Raw genomic sequence first — 13,910 nt, 5'->3', positions numbered from 1 at the left:
TTTTTTTTTTTTTTTGAGACGGAGTCTCGCGCTGTGTCACCCAGGCTGGAGTGCAGTGGCGCGATCTCGGCTCACTGCAAGCTCCGCCTCCCAGGTTCAGGCCATTCTCCTGCCTCAGCCTCCGAGTAGCTGGGACTACAGGCGCCCGCCACCACGCCCGGCTAGTTTTTCGTATTTTTAGTAGAGACGGGGTTTCACCATGTTAGCCAGGATGGTCTCGATCTCCTGACCTCGTGATCCGCCCGCCTCGGCCTCCCAAAGTGCTGGGATTACAGGCTTGAGCCACCGCGCCCGGCCACTCCTGTTCTTTTTATATATCTACTTTGGCACTTTATATTTTTCTAGAAATTGATCTAAGCTGGTGTTTCTCAATCTGGTCATATTGCTGCACACATACAAAATAACATTTGTGGCTGAGTGTACTGGCTCACGCCTGTAATCCCAGCACTTTGAGAGTCGGAGGCAGGTGGATCACTTGAGGTCAGGAGTTCAAGACCAGCCCGGTCAATGTAGTGAAACCCCGTCTCTACTAAAAATACAAAAATTAGCTGGGCATGGTGGTGCATGCCTGTAGTCCCAGCTACTACTTGGGAAGCTGAGGCACAAGAATCACTTGAACCCGGGAGGCGGACGTTGCAGTGAGCCCGGATCACACCACCACACTTCATTTCAGCCTAGGCATCAGAATGAGACTCTGTCTCTAAATAAATATACAAAAAACATTTGCATTATACAGTAAGGTATATGAGGCCAGAGACTACAGACTAAAGGTTTCTGGCTACCCGAAGGCCCCACGGATCACCCATAAAGTAGTCGAGAAGCTTAATCTAGACTTTGGTTTTATTTGTGTATAATTCATATTCATCAGTGGTGTAATGAATCACAAAAGTAGCATTGTTAGTATATAGATCCTGTCTTTGATAGGAAAAAGCAAAAGCAATAGGTAATTTCATCCTAATTAACCTAGGCTTAGGTCAACTGCTGCCATGTATCTGGAGAGCAGGAAAAGGGCAGAGTGAAATGATCTCTACAAAGTAGGACAAATCTAACACTGTCAGGATGGGTCACTAGATTCATGTTCGTGGAGTTACAGGTGGAAAGTAGTAGCTTATTTTTATAGACCACTAAATGCCTGCTTAACTAAAATCTGCCAGGAAGGGAAAAATCTTGTCTGACAAATTGTTTTAAAACGTGGATCGATCCTGGAGAAGACAGAAAGCCACACTAAAAGTATGATTTCTCAGTATCATCGAGCACAGCAGTTTTCAAACTATGATCTCAGGACTCCTTTACAATCTTAAAAAATTTTCAGGCCGGGCGCGGTGGCTCAAGCCTGTAATCCCAGCACTTTGGGAGGCCGAGATGGGCGGATCACGACGTCAGGAGATCGAGACCACCCTGGCTAACACGGTGAAACCCCGTCTCTACTAAAAAATACAAAAAACTAGCCGGGCGAGGTGGCAGGCGCCTGTAGTCCCAGCTACTCGGGAGGCTGAGACAGGAGAATGGCGGGAACCCGGGAGGCGGAGCTTGCAGTGAGCTGAGATCCGGCCACAGCACTCCAGCCTGGGCAACAGAGCGAGACTCCCTCTCAAAAAAAAAAAAAAAAAAAAAATTTTCAAGGATCCCAAAGAGTTTTTGTTTATGTGGATAGTACCTATCAATGTCTACTGTTTTAGAAAAAAAAAATAGGGAAAATGTACATGTTTTCTGTATTTACACATGTATAAAATGTGTATATATATTTTTGTTTGTTTGTTTGTTTGTTTTTGAGACAGAGCCTTGCTCAGTCGCCCAGGCTGGAGTGCAGTGGCGTGATCTTGGCTCACTGCAAGCTCCGCTTCCCGCGTTCCCGCCATTCTCCTGCCTCAGCCTCCCAAGTAGCTGGGACTGCAGGCGCCCGCCGCCACGCCCGGCTAATTTTTTGCATTTTTAGTAGAGACGGGGTTTCACCGTGTTAGCCAGGATGGTCTCGATCTCTCGACCTTGTGATCTGCCCGCCTCGGCCTCCCAAAGTGCTGGCATTACAGGCGTGAGCCACCGCGCCCGGCCCTTTTTTTTTTTTCTTAGATGGAGTCTCGCTCTGTCACCCAAACTGGAGTGCAGTAGCGCAATCTCGGCTCACTGCAACCTCCGCTTCCTAGGTTCAAGCAATTCTCCTGCCTTAGCCTCCCAAGTAGTTGGCTAATTTTTTGTTGTTGTATTTTTAGTAGAAGATGGCATTTTGCCATGTTGGCCAGGCTGGTTTTGAACTCCTGACCTCAAGTGATCTGCCTGCCTCAGCCTCCCAAAGTGCTTGTATTACAGGTCTGATTTATTTATTTATTTATTTATTTATTTATCTATTATCGAGACAGAGTCTGCTGTGTTGCCCAGACTGGAGTGCAGTGGCAAGATCTCAGCCCACTGCAAACTCCGCCTCCTGGGTTCAAGAGATCCTCTCACCTCAGCCTGCCCAGTAGCTGGGACTACAGGCATGTGCCGCCATGCCTGGCTAATTTTTGTATTTTTTGGTAGAGATGGGGTTTCACCATGTTGAGCCTGGTCTTGAACTCCTGAGCTCAAGCACTCTGCCCACCTCAGACTCCCAAAGTGCTGGGATTACAGGCATGAGCCACCGGGTCCAGCCTCTTTATTTTTGAGACAGGATCTGGCTCTGTCACACAGGCTGAAGTGCAGTGGCGCAATGACAGCCCACTGCGCGACTTCCGAGGCTCAAGCCATCCTCCCACCTCAACCTCCCAAGTTGCTGGGACCACAGGCATGAGCTACCACACCTGTCTAACTTTTGTGTTTTGGGCAGAGACAGGGTTTCACTACGTTTCCCAGGCTGGTCTCGAACTCCTGGGCTCAAGTGATCCATCTGTCTCAGCCTCCCAAAGTGCTAGGATAACAGGCATTAGCCACCGTGCCCAGCCCATATTTATTAATTCATTTAAAAATAGCAATGGCCTGGGAAACATGGTGAAACCCTGTCTCTACAAAAAAAATTTTTTTTAATTAGCTGGGCATGGCCAACACCTGTAGTCCCAGCTACTTGAGAGGCTGAGGTGGGAGGATCACTTGAGCTGAGGAGGTCAAGGCTGCAGTGAGCAGTGATCACACCACTGCACTCCAGCCTGGGTGACAGAGTGAGACCCTGTCTCAATATAAATAAATAACAATGAACTCATTACATTTTATGAAAAATAACTGTTTTCCAAAACAAAAAACTGAGAAGAGTAGCATTTTAACATTTTTGAAAATATCTGGCAGTTGTAGTCTCATGTCAGCGTCTGCATTCAGTCTGTTGTTATATGTCATGTAACTTGTGGAAAGTTCCACTGTACTCTCATGAGAGAGAAAGGATTTTTATGAAATTATAGAATTATTATGAAGATAGTTTTGACCTTGTAGACCTACTGAAAGGGTCTCTGGATTCCCCAGGGGTCTGTAAACCACACTTTGAGAAGTGCTGATGTAGCAGAAAGGATAAATGCCAGGCTCTGGAAATTGACCAGCCTAGGTATCTTTTTTTTTTTTTTGGAGATGGAGTCTCGCTCTGTCGCCCAGGTCAGAGTGCAATGGTGCAATCTCAGCTCATTGTAATTTCCACCTTCTGGGTAAAAGCAATTCTCCTGCCTCAGCCTCCTGAGTAGCTGGGGTTACAGGCGCCCACCACCACGCCCGGCTTTTTGTATTTTTAGTCGAGATGAGGTTTCACCATGTTGGATAGGCTGGTCTCGAACTCCTGACCTTGTGATCCACCCGCCTCAGCCTCCCAAAGTGCTGGGATTACAGGCATGAGCCACCGCGCCCAGCCTAGATACCTATTTTATAAGTTATACCAAATGCCAGCCTTTTGTATGATGTAGAATTAGTAATTTCTCAAAAGCTATTAATTTCAAATAATTTCACTTTCTTCAGTAACGTAATTCATTAACTGTGTAACTAAATCTATATATTTAATTTTTATCACAAATTAGAAAACAGTCTTTTCCAATCTCGTCTGGAAAATATCATAATAAAACTTCATTCTGTGGCACAAAATAAACACTCAACAAGTATTTGTCAAATATTCTTAGGCTCCATATAGCTGGAACTGACTGGATATGAGTAGCTTTATGCTTTTCACCGAACTCTGAACTAATGAGGGCAGGATGTGAGCTAATGACAATGCTAGATTATTAAGTCCACACCATGATCCAGATAATAGTAATTTTAAAATTGGCTTCACCCAGGTGAGCAGAATATAGACTTGTTATATCAAAGAGGATTTCTTGCTTCTCACTTTCTGCTGGAGGTACCGGAGTACCCAGACTGAAATATGTTTCTAGTGAAATAATAATCGCTACTCTTTAATGAATGTTTACTAAATGTCAGGTATTGGTATAGGCATACATTGTATCATTTTATCTTTAACCCTGTGAGGTAGATATTATCTCCATTCTATGGGTATGTAACAATCACAAGGTCTTTAAGCTGGTAAAATCTGTCTAACTGCAAGTCCTGAGTTTTAATCACCTGACTGCTTCCGGATTAAAGAAGCCTGGGTTGGGGGTAAGAGTAGGAATTGGAAAGGCTGTTTTCTGCCTTTGGATTTTCATGCAATTATGTTGATAGGAAAAGGAGGAGGAGACAGGGTTGTTTAGATGATTTTTATCTCTAATATGGTATCAACTCAACAACAAAGAATGACTGCCTCATTTACTCTTCTGAATGCTGATTAATCCTGGGTCGGAATTGAGCTCCAATAGAACAAGAGTGGGTTTCACTAAAACCTGTTGCTTGTCAGTTACTGAGCAACTGCTGAGCACAGTACGTTGGTAAATATGAAAGCAGTCTATTTGTGTTTAGAAGGAGTTTAAACATGAGTTAGGGATTAAAATATTATTGGTATACAGAATAGTATACCAGTAAATGTAAATTAATGTATCCACTAGCATTGGCCTTTGAATGGAACTATTTTTTTTACCACCTGTGTAAAAGAGAATGTGTTACAGATGTGGCTAACTTTATGCTCTGAATAAATATTACCCTATGGCTCAGGAACTTTGGTGATAAGGTAAAAAGTTTTCATAGAGAGAGAAAAGTTTCTTATTTCTCAATCCCTCCTTTAGAGACAATATATTCTAGATTCAAATGCAGCTCAAGAAAATAGATCAATGGCACTCCATTTTACACCTCCCAGTCATATTTTCATTATGGGACTCCTTAAGATGCTAAGGGCTAAAACTGGTTTTGACTTATCCTGAAAGTGGCAATATAGAGCTTTTCCTAGTGCTGATATTCATAGAAATCTCTGGTTGTGGGGGAGAGTAAGATCCTTCTTGAAGAACCAAGGAATAGTTCCTCAATTTTCAAAGATTCAAAAGTTAGAAATTAATTATAATCAATCAATGATAACATCATAGAATCTTAGATACAGAAAAAGAAATCTTAGAAATCATCTCATAACCTCTTTTTATTTTTTATTTAATTTAATTTTTTTTTTTTTGAGACAGATTCTCGCACCGTCGCCTGGGCTGCAGTGCAGTGGCGCGATCTCGGCTCACTGCAACCTCCACCTCCAGGGTTCAAACAATTCTCCTGCCTCAGCCTCCAAAGTAGCTGGGACTACAGGCGCCTGCCACCAAGCCCAGCTAATTTTTTTTTTATTTTTAGTAGAGACAGGGTTTCACTATGTTGTTGGCCAGGCTGGTCTCAAACTCCTGACCTTGTGATCCTCCTGCCTCGGCCTCCCAAAGTGCTGGGATTACAGGCGTGAGCCACCACGCCCGGCTTTTTAATTCTTTTTAAAAATTTAAATCCATGGGACTCTGCTTGATATAACCTCTTCTTTTAGATGATGAAACCAAGACCCAAGAGATAAGTGATTTTACCAAGTTTATATGCCTTATTAGTAGATCTGAGACTAGGATAGAGTGCTAATAGGTAATTTCCTTCTCCCCTTTCCTAGCTTCCTGATTTCTTTCTTCTTGACTCCTGAAAGATCAAAGTATTTCCGTAACCTCTTGGTTAGGCAGGAAGGTATCCAAGACCCAGGATATCTATATGCAGGAAGAGCTTAGTCTCAGTTCTACTTTTCCCTCCAATTAAGATCTTGGTCTTTTGATGTAAGGAAAACTGCCGTTTATTAATCACCTCCTTTGTGCCAGTGTCTTTCATATACATTATCTCATTGTACACTTACAAGATTCTTCTGAAGTAGATTAGTGGTTCTCACATTCTAATGGACATGTGAATCACCTGGGAATCTTGTTAAAGCGCAGGTTCTGATTTTGCAAGTCTGAGATGGGCTCAAGATTATGCATTTCTAAAAAGCTTCCAGCCAGCACAGTGGCTCACACCTGTTATCCTAGCATTTTGGGAGGCTGAGGCTGGTGAATGTTGTCACCATAAAGAAGTGATAAATGTTGAAAGTGATGGATATGGTAACTACCCCAGTTTCATCATTATCCTATGTATACATGCATTGAAACATCACATTGTACCCCATAAATATGTACAATTATTATGTGTCAATTATAAATAAAAATTATTTTAAAGGCCGGGCGCGGTGGCTCAAGCCTGTAATCCCAGCACTTTGGGAGGCCGAGACGGGCGGATCACGAGGTCAGGAGATCGAGACCATCCTGGCTAACACGGTGAAACCCCGTCTCTACTACAGGGGACAAAGAGGGAGCCCCCGTCCCAAAAAAAAAAAAAAAAAAAAAAAAAATTATTTTAAAAGAATTGGCCCTTGGGTTTTCTCCATTACAGGTTTATTGCCAAACCCTGTGCACTCCATATTGGCATCGAGGACAGTGGTCCTTATCAGGCCCAACCCAATGCCATCCTTGAAAAGGTGTTCGTATCTATCACCAAGGTAAGTGGGCAAAGAAACAGAGAGGAAAATTCACACAAGGCGTTGCTCCATGGGGCAGTGGAGGGTAGACAGCACATATCCCTAAGGGTAAGGATAGGATGGGATGATCTTTCATGTTTGAGTAGTCTATGTAGCTATATGGAGAGCTTTATCCCCTCAGGGAAAACCTTTGGGCCCTACGTATGTCAAGTTTACATAGTAGTATGTTTGAGTTTTAGGCCCAGCAGCCACCTTTACCCCTCTTTCCCCAAACACACACCATATTCTTGTTTTTGTTTTTCCTTGTTCCAGTTTCTGCCACTGCCTAGTTGTGTAATCGAAATGGAGACGGTACTGATAGCCTTTGCAGTTCGGGTTTTTTGTTGGTTTTTTGGAGAGACAAGGTTTTGCCATGTTGCCCAGGCTGGTCTGGAACTCCTGAGCTCAAGCCATCCTTCGGCCCTCGGCCTCCAAAAATCCCAGGATTACAGGCATGAGCCACCATGCCTGGCCTGCAATTTGGGTTTTTAATATCCTTTTTTACTCAGCCTGGGCTGGAGGAAGAGTCGAAACAAGGATGTGTATAGGTGAGCAGTACAGGTTCTTGATATGTAAGATAAAATTTCTTACTAAAAATGACTTTGGGATAACTTGGAAAGATAAACATCACTTGAGCCACTATGGCTATCATACCTTATCACTCAGCTAGTCAATGGTATTGAAGGAGGGGTCTCGAAGGGTCTGAGGAGACAGGGGCGTTGACTCTGCTTATACATTTACAGTATCCTGATAAGAAAAGGCTGGAGGGCCTGTCAAAGCAGCTGGATTGGAATGTCCAAAAAATCCAATGCTGGTTTCGCCATAGGAGGAATCAGGACAAGCCCCCAACGCTCACTAAATTCTGTGAAAGCATGTAAGTATGCAAGGAGAGAGGGAGGGAATAAGGAAGAGGGTGGGATACAACTGGACTGAAGTTTTCTTTTTTGAAAATCACTTCTGTTGTTAGGACAACAGTTAATGGATATAGAGAGCTAACTCAGCCTATTATTGGTAGGAAAGAAGGGAACTGGAACACTGATTCCCTTAAGTTTCTTGGACATGTTGCCACTAACCTAGGTATGGTTCCATTTTGTTTCCTTTTCCTAAATAGATTGGGAGTAAATCCTTATAACTGTACTTATGTAAGTAGATGTACTAACACATGTATACCTTAATAGAGGGAATACTAGCTTGCTTGCTATAAGTTGACAATTTTTAGGAAGCATTCCTTTTCTGGGAAATACTATTCTTCATTTTATTGAGCTTTTTCTAATTATCCTCTGAGCACTGTATTAGTAATTGTCATGTAAAGAAAAATGCTAGGGAGTTTGATGATAGAGCCTAATACTTTTCCTAATGGAAGATGACTCTGTCTTTGGTTTTTTTGTTTTGTTTTGTTTTTTTTTTGAGACGGAGTCTCACTCTGTCGCCAGACTGGAGTGCAGTGGCGCGATCTCGGCTCACTGCAGCCTGCACCTCCTGTGTTCAATCTATTCTTCTGCCTCAGCCTCCTGAGTAGCTGGGACTACAGGCGTGCGCCACCATGTCCAGCTAATTTTTGTATTCTTAGTAGAGACAAGGTTTCACTATGTTTGGCTAGGATGGTCTCGATCTCTTGACCTGGTGATCCGCCCGCCTCGTCCTCCCAAAGTGCTGGGATTACAGGCATGAGCCACCACTCCTGGCCCCTGTCTTTGGCTTTTTAAATGACAGTAGTTGCTCCTATTCTAGGACTTGATCCTCTTTCTCACCAGTAACTCTCTTATCCCCAGATTTGCTATCTTGACTTCCCTAGCCTCAGAGACTTCGGTTTCAGTGGACATTTGTCTAACCTCTCCTCTTTGTCCACCCAGGTGGAGATTCACATTTTATTTATGTATATTCTGCTATGGAATTAGATTTCTCTGGTCGGTGAGTCTTAACTTTCTCTAGTCCTCTGTTGGGTTGTAATCATGCCTAGATCTCTAGAAATAAGAGTTAATCTAGAAGCAAGAGTTAAATACCTTTAGATTTTTTTTCTTTTTTTTTTTTTGAGACAGAGTCTCGCTCTGTCACCCAGGCTGGAGTACAGTGGTGGAATCTCAGCTCACTTGCAACCTCCGCCTCTTGGGTTCAAGCGATTCTCTTACCTTAGCCTTCTGAGTAGCTGGGACTACAGGTGCACACCACCATACCTGGCTAATTTTTGCATTTTTAGTAGAGACGGGATTTCACCATGTTGGCCAGGCTGGTCTTGAACTCCTGACCTCAGGTGATCCACTCACCTCAGCCTCCCAAAATGCTGGGATTTCAGGCGTGAGCCACTGTGCCTGGCATAAATGCCTTTAGATCTTTATATTTCCCCCAACTTTTCCTCCTCTGTGATGCCCACAGTCCAGGTTTATATCCTAATAGATTGTCTTCTGTCTGGGGCCTGACTTCAGTAACCTTATAACTCTACTGCTTCTCCCTAGAAGTAATATCAGTAATAACTAAATCAGCATAATACTTAATGGTTTACAAAGCACCTGACAAAAATTGAAGGAGGAGAAATGGAATCAACCCTTTAAAGTGGGTGAAACGGGTATTATTCCCATTTTTTAGTTAATTGTCAGAGTCAAAGAAGAATTTCAGGGGGCCAGGTACAGTGGCTCACATCTGTAATTTTAACACTTTGGGAGGCCAAGATGGGCAGATATTTGAGCCCAGGAGTTCAAGACCAACCTGGGCAATATGGTGAAACACCGTCTTTACAAAAATTTGCCTGGTGTGGTGGCATGTACCTGTAGTCCCAGCTACTCAGGAGGCTAACGTAGGAGAGTCACCTGAGCCCAGGAGGTCAAGGCTGCAGTGAGCAGTGATGGAGCCACTACATTCCAGCCTGGGTGACAGAGCAAGACTCTGCCTCAGAAAAAGAAGGAAGAATTTCAGGCTTTTTGATTCTTGAGTTCATGTTTTTTTCCCCGTACCATACTATTTCTCTCTAAATGGTATCACTGTGTTTTCAAAATATTATAGACAAAAAACTGGCAGAAGTAAAGGAATAGACAAATATACAGTTGTACTTGAAGATGTTAATACTTTTCTCTCAGTAATTGACCTAAACCCTAGGCTAAATAAATAAATAAATAAATAAATAAATAATCACTAAAGATGTAAAATATATGAATGACATGATCAACCAGTTTTAGCTAATTGACATTTATAAAACACTACACCAACAGCTGAAGAACACATATAATTTTTAAGTGCATGTAGAAAGATAAACTAATGCTGGGCCATAAAATAAGTCTCAGTAAATTTCAAAATATTTAAATCTTAAAGAATGTGTTCTCTAACCATAATGGAATTAAATTAGAAGTCAATTGTAATGAGAGACATGGAAAATATTTGGAAGTCGCCCGTATGCGGTTGCTCACACCTGTAATCCTAGCACTCTGGGAGGCTGAGGCAGGCAGATTGCCTGAGCTCAGGAGTTCAAGACCAGCCTGGGCAATATGGCAAAACTCCATCTCTACTAAAAATACAAATAATTAGCCAGGCATGGTGGTGCGTGCCTGTAATCCCAACTGCTGGGGAGGCTGAGGCACGAGAATCACTTGAACCTGGGAGGCAGAGGTTGCAATGAGCCGAAATCACGCCACTTCGCTCCAGCCTGGGTGACAGAGCAAGACTCTGTCTCAAAAAAAAAAAAAAATTGGAAGTTAAACAACTCTTCTCAATAACCTGTGGATCAAATAAAAAATCACAAGAGAAATAAGAAAATATTTTTAATTGAATGATGCTAAAAGTAAAACATATCAAAATTTCTGGGATACAGATAAAACATACCTAGAGGGAAATTTATAGCTTTAAATGTTAATATTACAAAAGAAAGGTTTAAAGTTAATCTAAGTTTCTGCTTTAGGTTCTTGAAAAAGATAAGCAAAATAGGTTAAAGGAAGGAAATAATAAAAAATAAGCAGAAATTGGCCAGGCGTGGTGGCTTACCCCTGTGCTCCCCACACTTTGGGAGGCTGAAGTGGGAGGATCACTTAAGCCCAGGAATTCAAGATCAGCTTGGGCAAGATAACGAGATCCAATCTCTATAGTGAGACCCCATTTCTAAAAAACCATAATAAAGTAAATAAGTGGAAATTAATGAAATAGGCATTAGATAAACAATGGATACATTTGTGGGGTTTTTGTTTGTCTGAGACAGAGTCTCACTCTGTCTCCCAGGCTGGAGTGCAGTGGTGCAATCTTGGCTCACTGCAACCTCTGCCTCCTGGGTTCAAGTGATTCTCCTGCCTCAGCCTCCCGAGTAGCTGGGACTACCGGAGTACGCCACCAGGCCCAGCTAATTTTTGTATTTTTGGTAAAGACAGATTTTCACCATGTTGGCCAGGCTAATCTCAAACTCCTAACCTCAGGTGATCCTCCCACCTCCACCTCCCACAGTGCTGGGATTACAGGTATGAGCCACCATGCCTGGCCTGTTTTTGTTTTTGCTTAAAACAGGGTCTTACTCTGTCACCCAGGCTGGAGTGCAGTTGCATGATCACAGCTCACTGCAGCCTCAACTTCCCAGGCTCAGGCGATGCTACCACCTCAGCCTCCCAAGAAACTTGAGACTACAGACACGTGCACAACCACACTGGGCTAATTTTTGTATTTTTTTAGAGACGGGGTTTCACTATGTTGCCCAAATTGGTCTTGAACTCCTGGGCTCAAGCAATCCACCCACTTCAGCCTCCCAAAGTGCAGGGATTAACAGGTGTGAGCTACTGTGCCTGACCATGGATAAAATTAATAAAGCCAAAAGTTCTTTCTTTGAAAGGTCTGATTAATGGACAAACTCCAACAAAAAAAGAAAGTATGAATTACCAATATGGGAAGGGTTATCACTACAGATCCTATAGTCATTGAAAGGATAATAGGACAATATTATGAACAATTTAATGATAAGAAATCCAGCAGCAAAGATGATATACACAAACTCCTTAAAGGACATAATCATTATTCCATTAGAGATGATTAGTTTTGACTTCTGAACCTGGCATGGAGATACCTTCCTTGGTTATCAAATGAATCACTGTCTTCCTGTATATATATTCCAGGTGGTGATACTTCCTAAAACTATCCTAAAATTCTCTTTGTTCTTATTTACCTCAAAGCATAGTTTGTCTATTTATAACACTCTGTTGTAGATGAACAATCTAGCTATTTATTGATCCTTTGGGGAGCCCTTAAATCTGTTTGGGGACTTTCCTGTCTCTCTTTTGCCCCAGCCTAGAGAGAAGGGGATTACATGGGGTAGAGCTTGAAGCCAGGTGAGAATCTTGAGGATTGACATGGATTATCTGTTTTCTCTTAGTCACCTTGGTTCTGGGACATCCGACAGTGCTGGCATAACTATCCATTTCAGGTAGGATCTGAGTCGTTTCAGGATAGAGGTCTTGAATGTGTGTAAGATGGAGTGAGTGAGGATCCTTTGCCAGTCCCCAGGACAGATGGTGTGTTTCCTTGGGATTGAGGGATTAGGGGTTCAGTCTCTTTAAGTCATATATTCAGGGTATCTATTTTTTATTTTTATTAATTTTCCCACTGCTAAGAGTCATATGAGGTATCTATTCCTGAGACCCCCATAGCAATGAAATCCAGTGAGTTTTTTGTTCTGATTTTCCCCATTATATTCACTCTAATTGGGCTAGAAAGAAAAGCAGTTTTCTGGTATTTAATGAGGTACTTTCTGGTTCAGATGTCTTTTTTGTATCAAGGGTAACTTGAAATCCCATTAAGAGCATCTTGGTTGTAATCTATACTGGAAATATGTCAAAGAACTGCTAAAGGGGTGGAAGAGGAGAAGGCCTATGTGTATTCAATCCTGTAAAAAGCACTAATTGCCCAGAATCCTAGACATACTGATTTGATTGTGTTATAGTATGTGTTAACTGTATCTCATCTCTGTAAGATGAGAGCTGAAGATGGGTGTGCAGAGGAGCGAGGGAAGAGGCTTAAGTCTCTACACCAATCCAAAGTCTGTTAGCTATTGCATATCTTGGGAGATAATGGGGAGGAGAAATGTCTAATAATTTGGGGTATTGGTCCTCCAAGGCAGAGAAAGTTGGAGAGATGGAATGCACGTTTGACTAGTCGGTAATCTAACTACTTCTTTCTCTCTTGCAGCCTCTTTCAAGTGGGCTTTATTACTATTATATCATGGAATTGGCCTTCTATTGGTCCCTTATGTTTTCTCAGTTTACAGACATTAAAAGAAAGGTAAGGACGTTGGCCCCCTCAAGTCCCAAACTTACTGCATCCTCCTTTCTAGCAGCTTCCATGACTGCCATTATGATGTATTATCTTCCCTGAGACCGCAAAAGGAGAAACTGGGTTTGATGGACTCTTAGCTTGTTGTAATGTTCTCAGAAATGAGACTGAATTAATGATGAAGTATATTTAAGACATTCAGGGAAGCCCCAGGATGAGCACAATTAACCAGCTAAGAAGCATACTTTTTTCCATATTCTTCTTTAAGCTTCTTACATATCTAAAGAAAAAAATCCTAGTCAGAATTGGGGGATAGCAATGCCTTATTTAGAAAAAATACCTGATTCCAGAAAAGCTGGATAATGGCTTTCACATGGCATTAGGGACACTTGCTCTCTCTGTACTCCCTTTCTGGTTACCCGACTTACTCAAAGAAAGTCAATTGGAAGAGGTTTTACTCTCTTCCTGCTATTGTTCAGGAAGCAAAGATTGAGAGAAGTGAGATGACTTGCCCAGATAGTGACAGAGTTGGAAATGACTTAAGTTTTATACAACCAAATAGAAAAGGCAGAATCTTTCGGCCGGGCGCGGTGGCTCAAGCCTGTAATCCCAGCACTTTGGGAGGCCGAGGCGGGTGGATCACGAGGTCAGGAGATCGAGACCATCCTGGCTAACATGGTGAAACCCCGTCTCTACTAAAAATACAAAAAAACTAGCCGGGCGTGGTGGCGGGCGCCTGTAGTCCCAGCTACTCGGAGGCTGAGGCGGGAGAATGGCGTGAACCTGGGAGGCGGAGCTTGCAGTCAGCCGAGAT

At 42.6% G+C, this 13,910-nt stretch overlaps 1 protein-coding gene across 6 annotated transcripts in view; it reads left to right on the top strand.

Annotated features, from left to right (window-relative positions):
• Window positions 1–13,910, top strand: part of CERS5 (ceramide synthase 5) — a 37,797-nt gene that overhangs the window by 16,738 nt on the left and 7,149 nt on the right. For all 6 annotated transcript variants that reach the window (XM_021922323.2, XM_021922321.2, XM_021922322.2 and 3 more), the window contains exons 2-6: window positions 6,742–6,847; window positions 7,609–7,739; window positions 8,719–8,776; window positions 12,201–12,251; window positions 13,013–13,105. In XM_021922323.2, the coding sequence (XP_021778015.1) occupies window positions 6,742–6,847; window positions 7,609–7,739; window positions 8,719–8,776; window positions 12,201–12,251; window positions 13,013–13,105 (439 nt within the window). The remainder of the gene's footprint in view (window positions 1–6,741; window positions 6,848–7,608; window positions 7,740–8,718; window positions 8,777–12,200; window positions 12,252–13,012; window positions 13,106–13,910) is intronic.

The sequence above is a fragment of the Papio anubis genome, chromosome 9 (assembly GCF_008728515.1).
Source record: "Papio anubis isolate 15944 chromosome 9, Panubis1.0, whole genome shotgun sequence".
NCBI classification, from domain to species: domain Eukaryota; kingdom Metazoa; phylum Chordata; class Mammalia; order Primates; family Cercopithecidae; genus Papio; species Papio anubis.
This window is presented reverse-complemented; position numbering and strand designations above follow the sequence as displayed.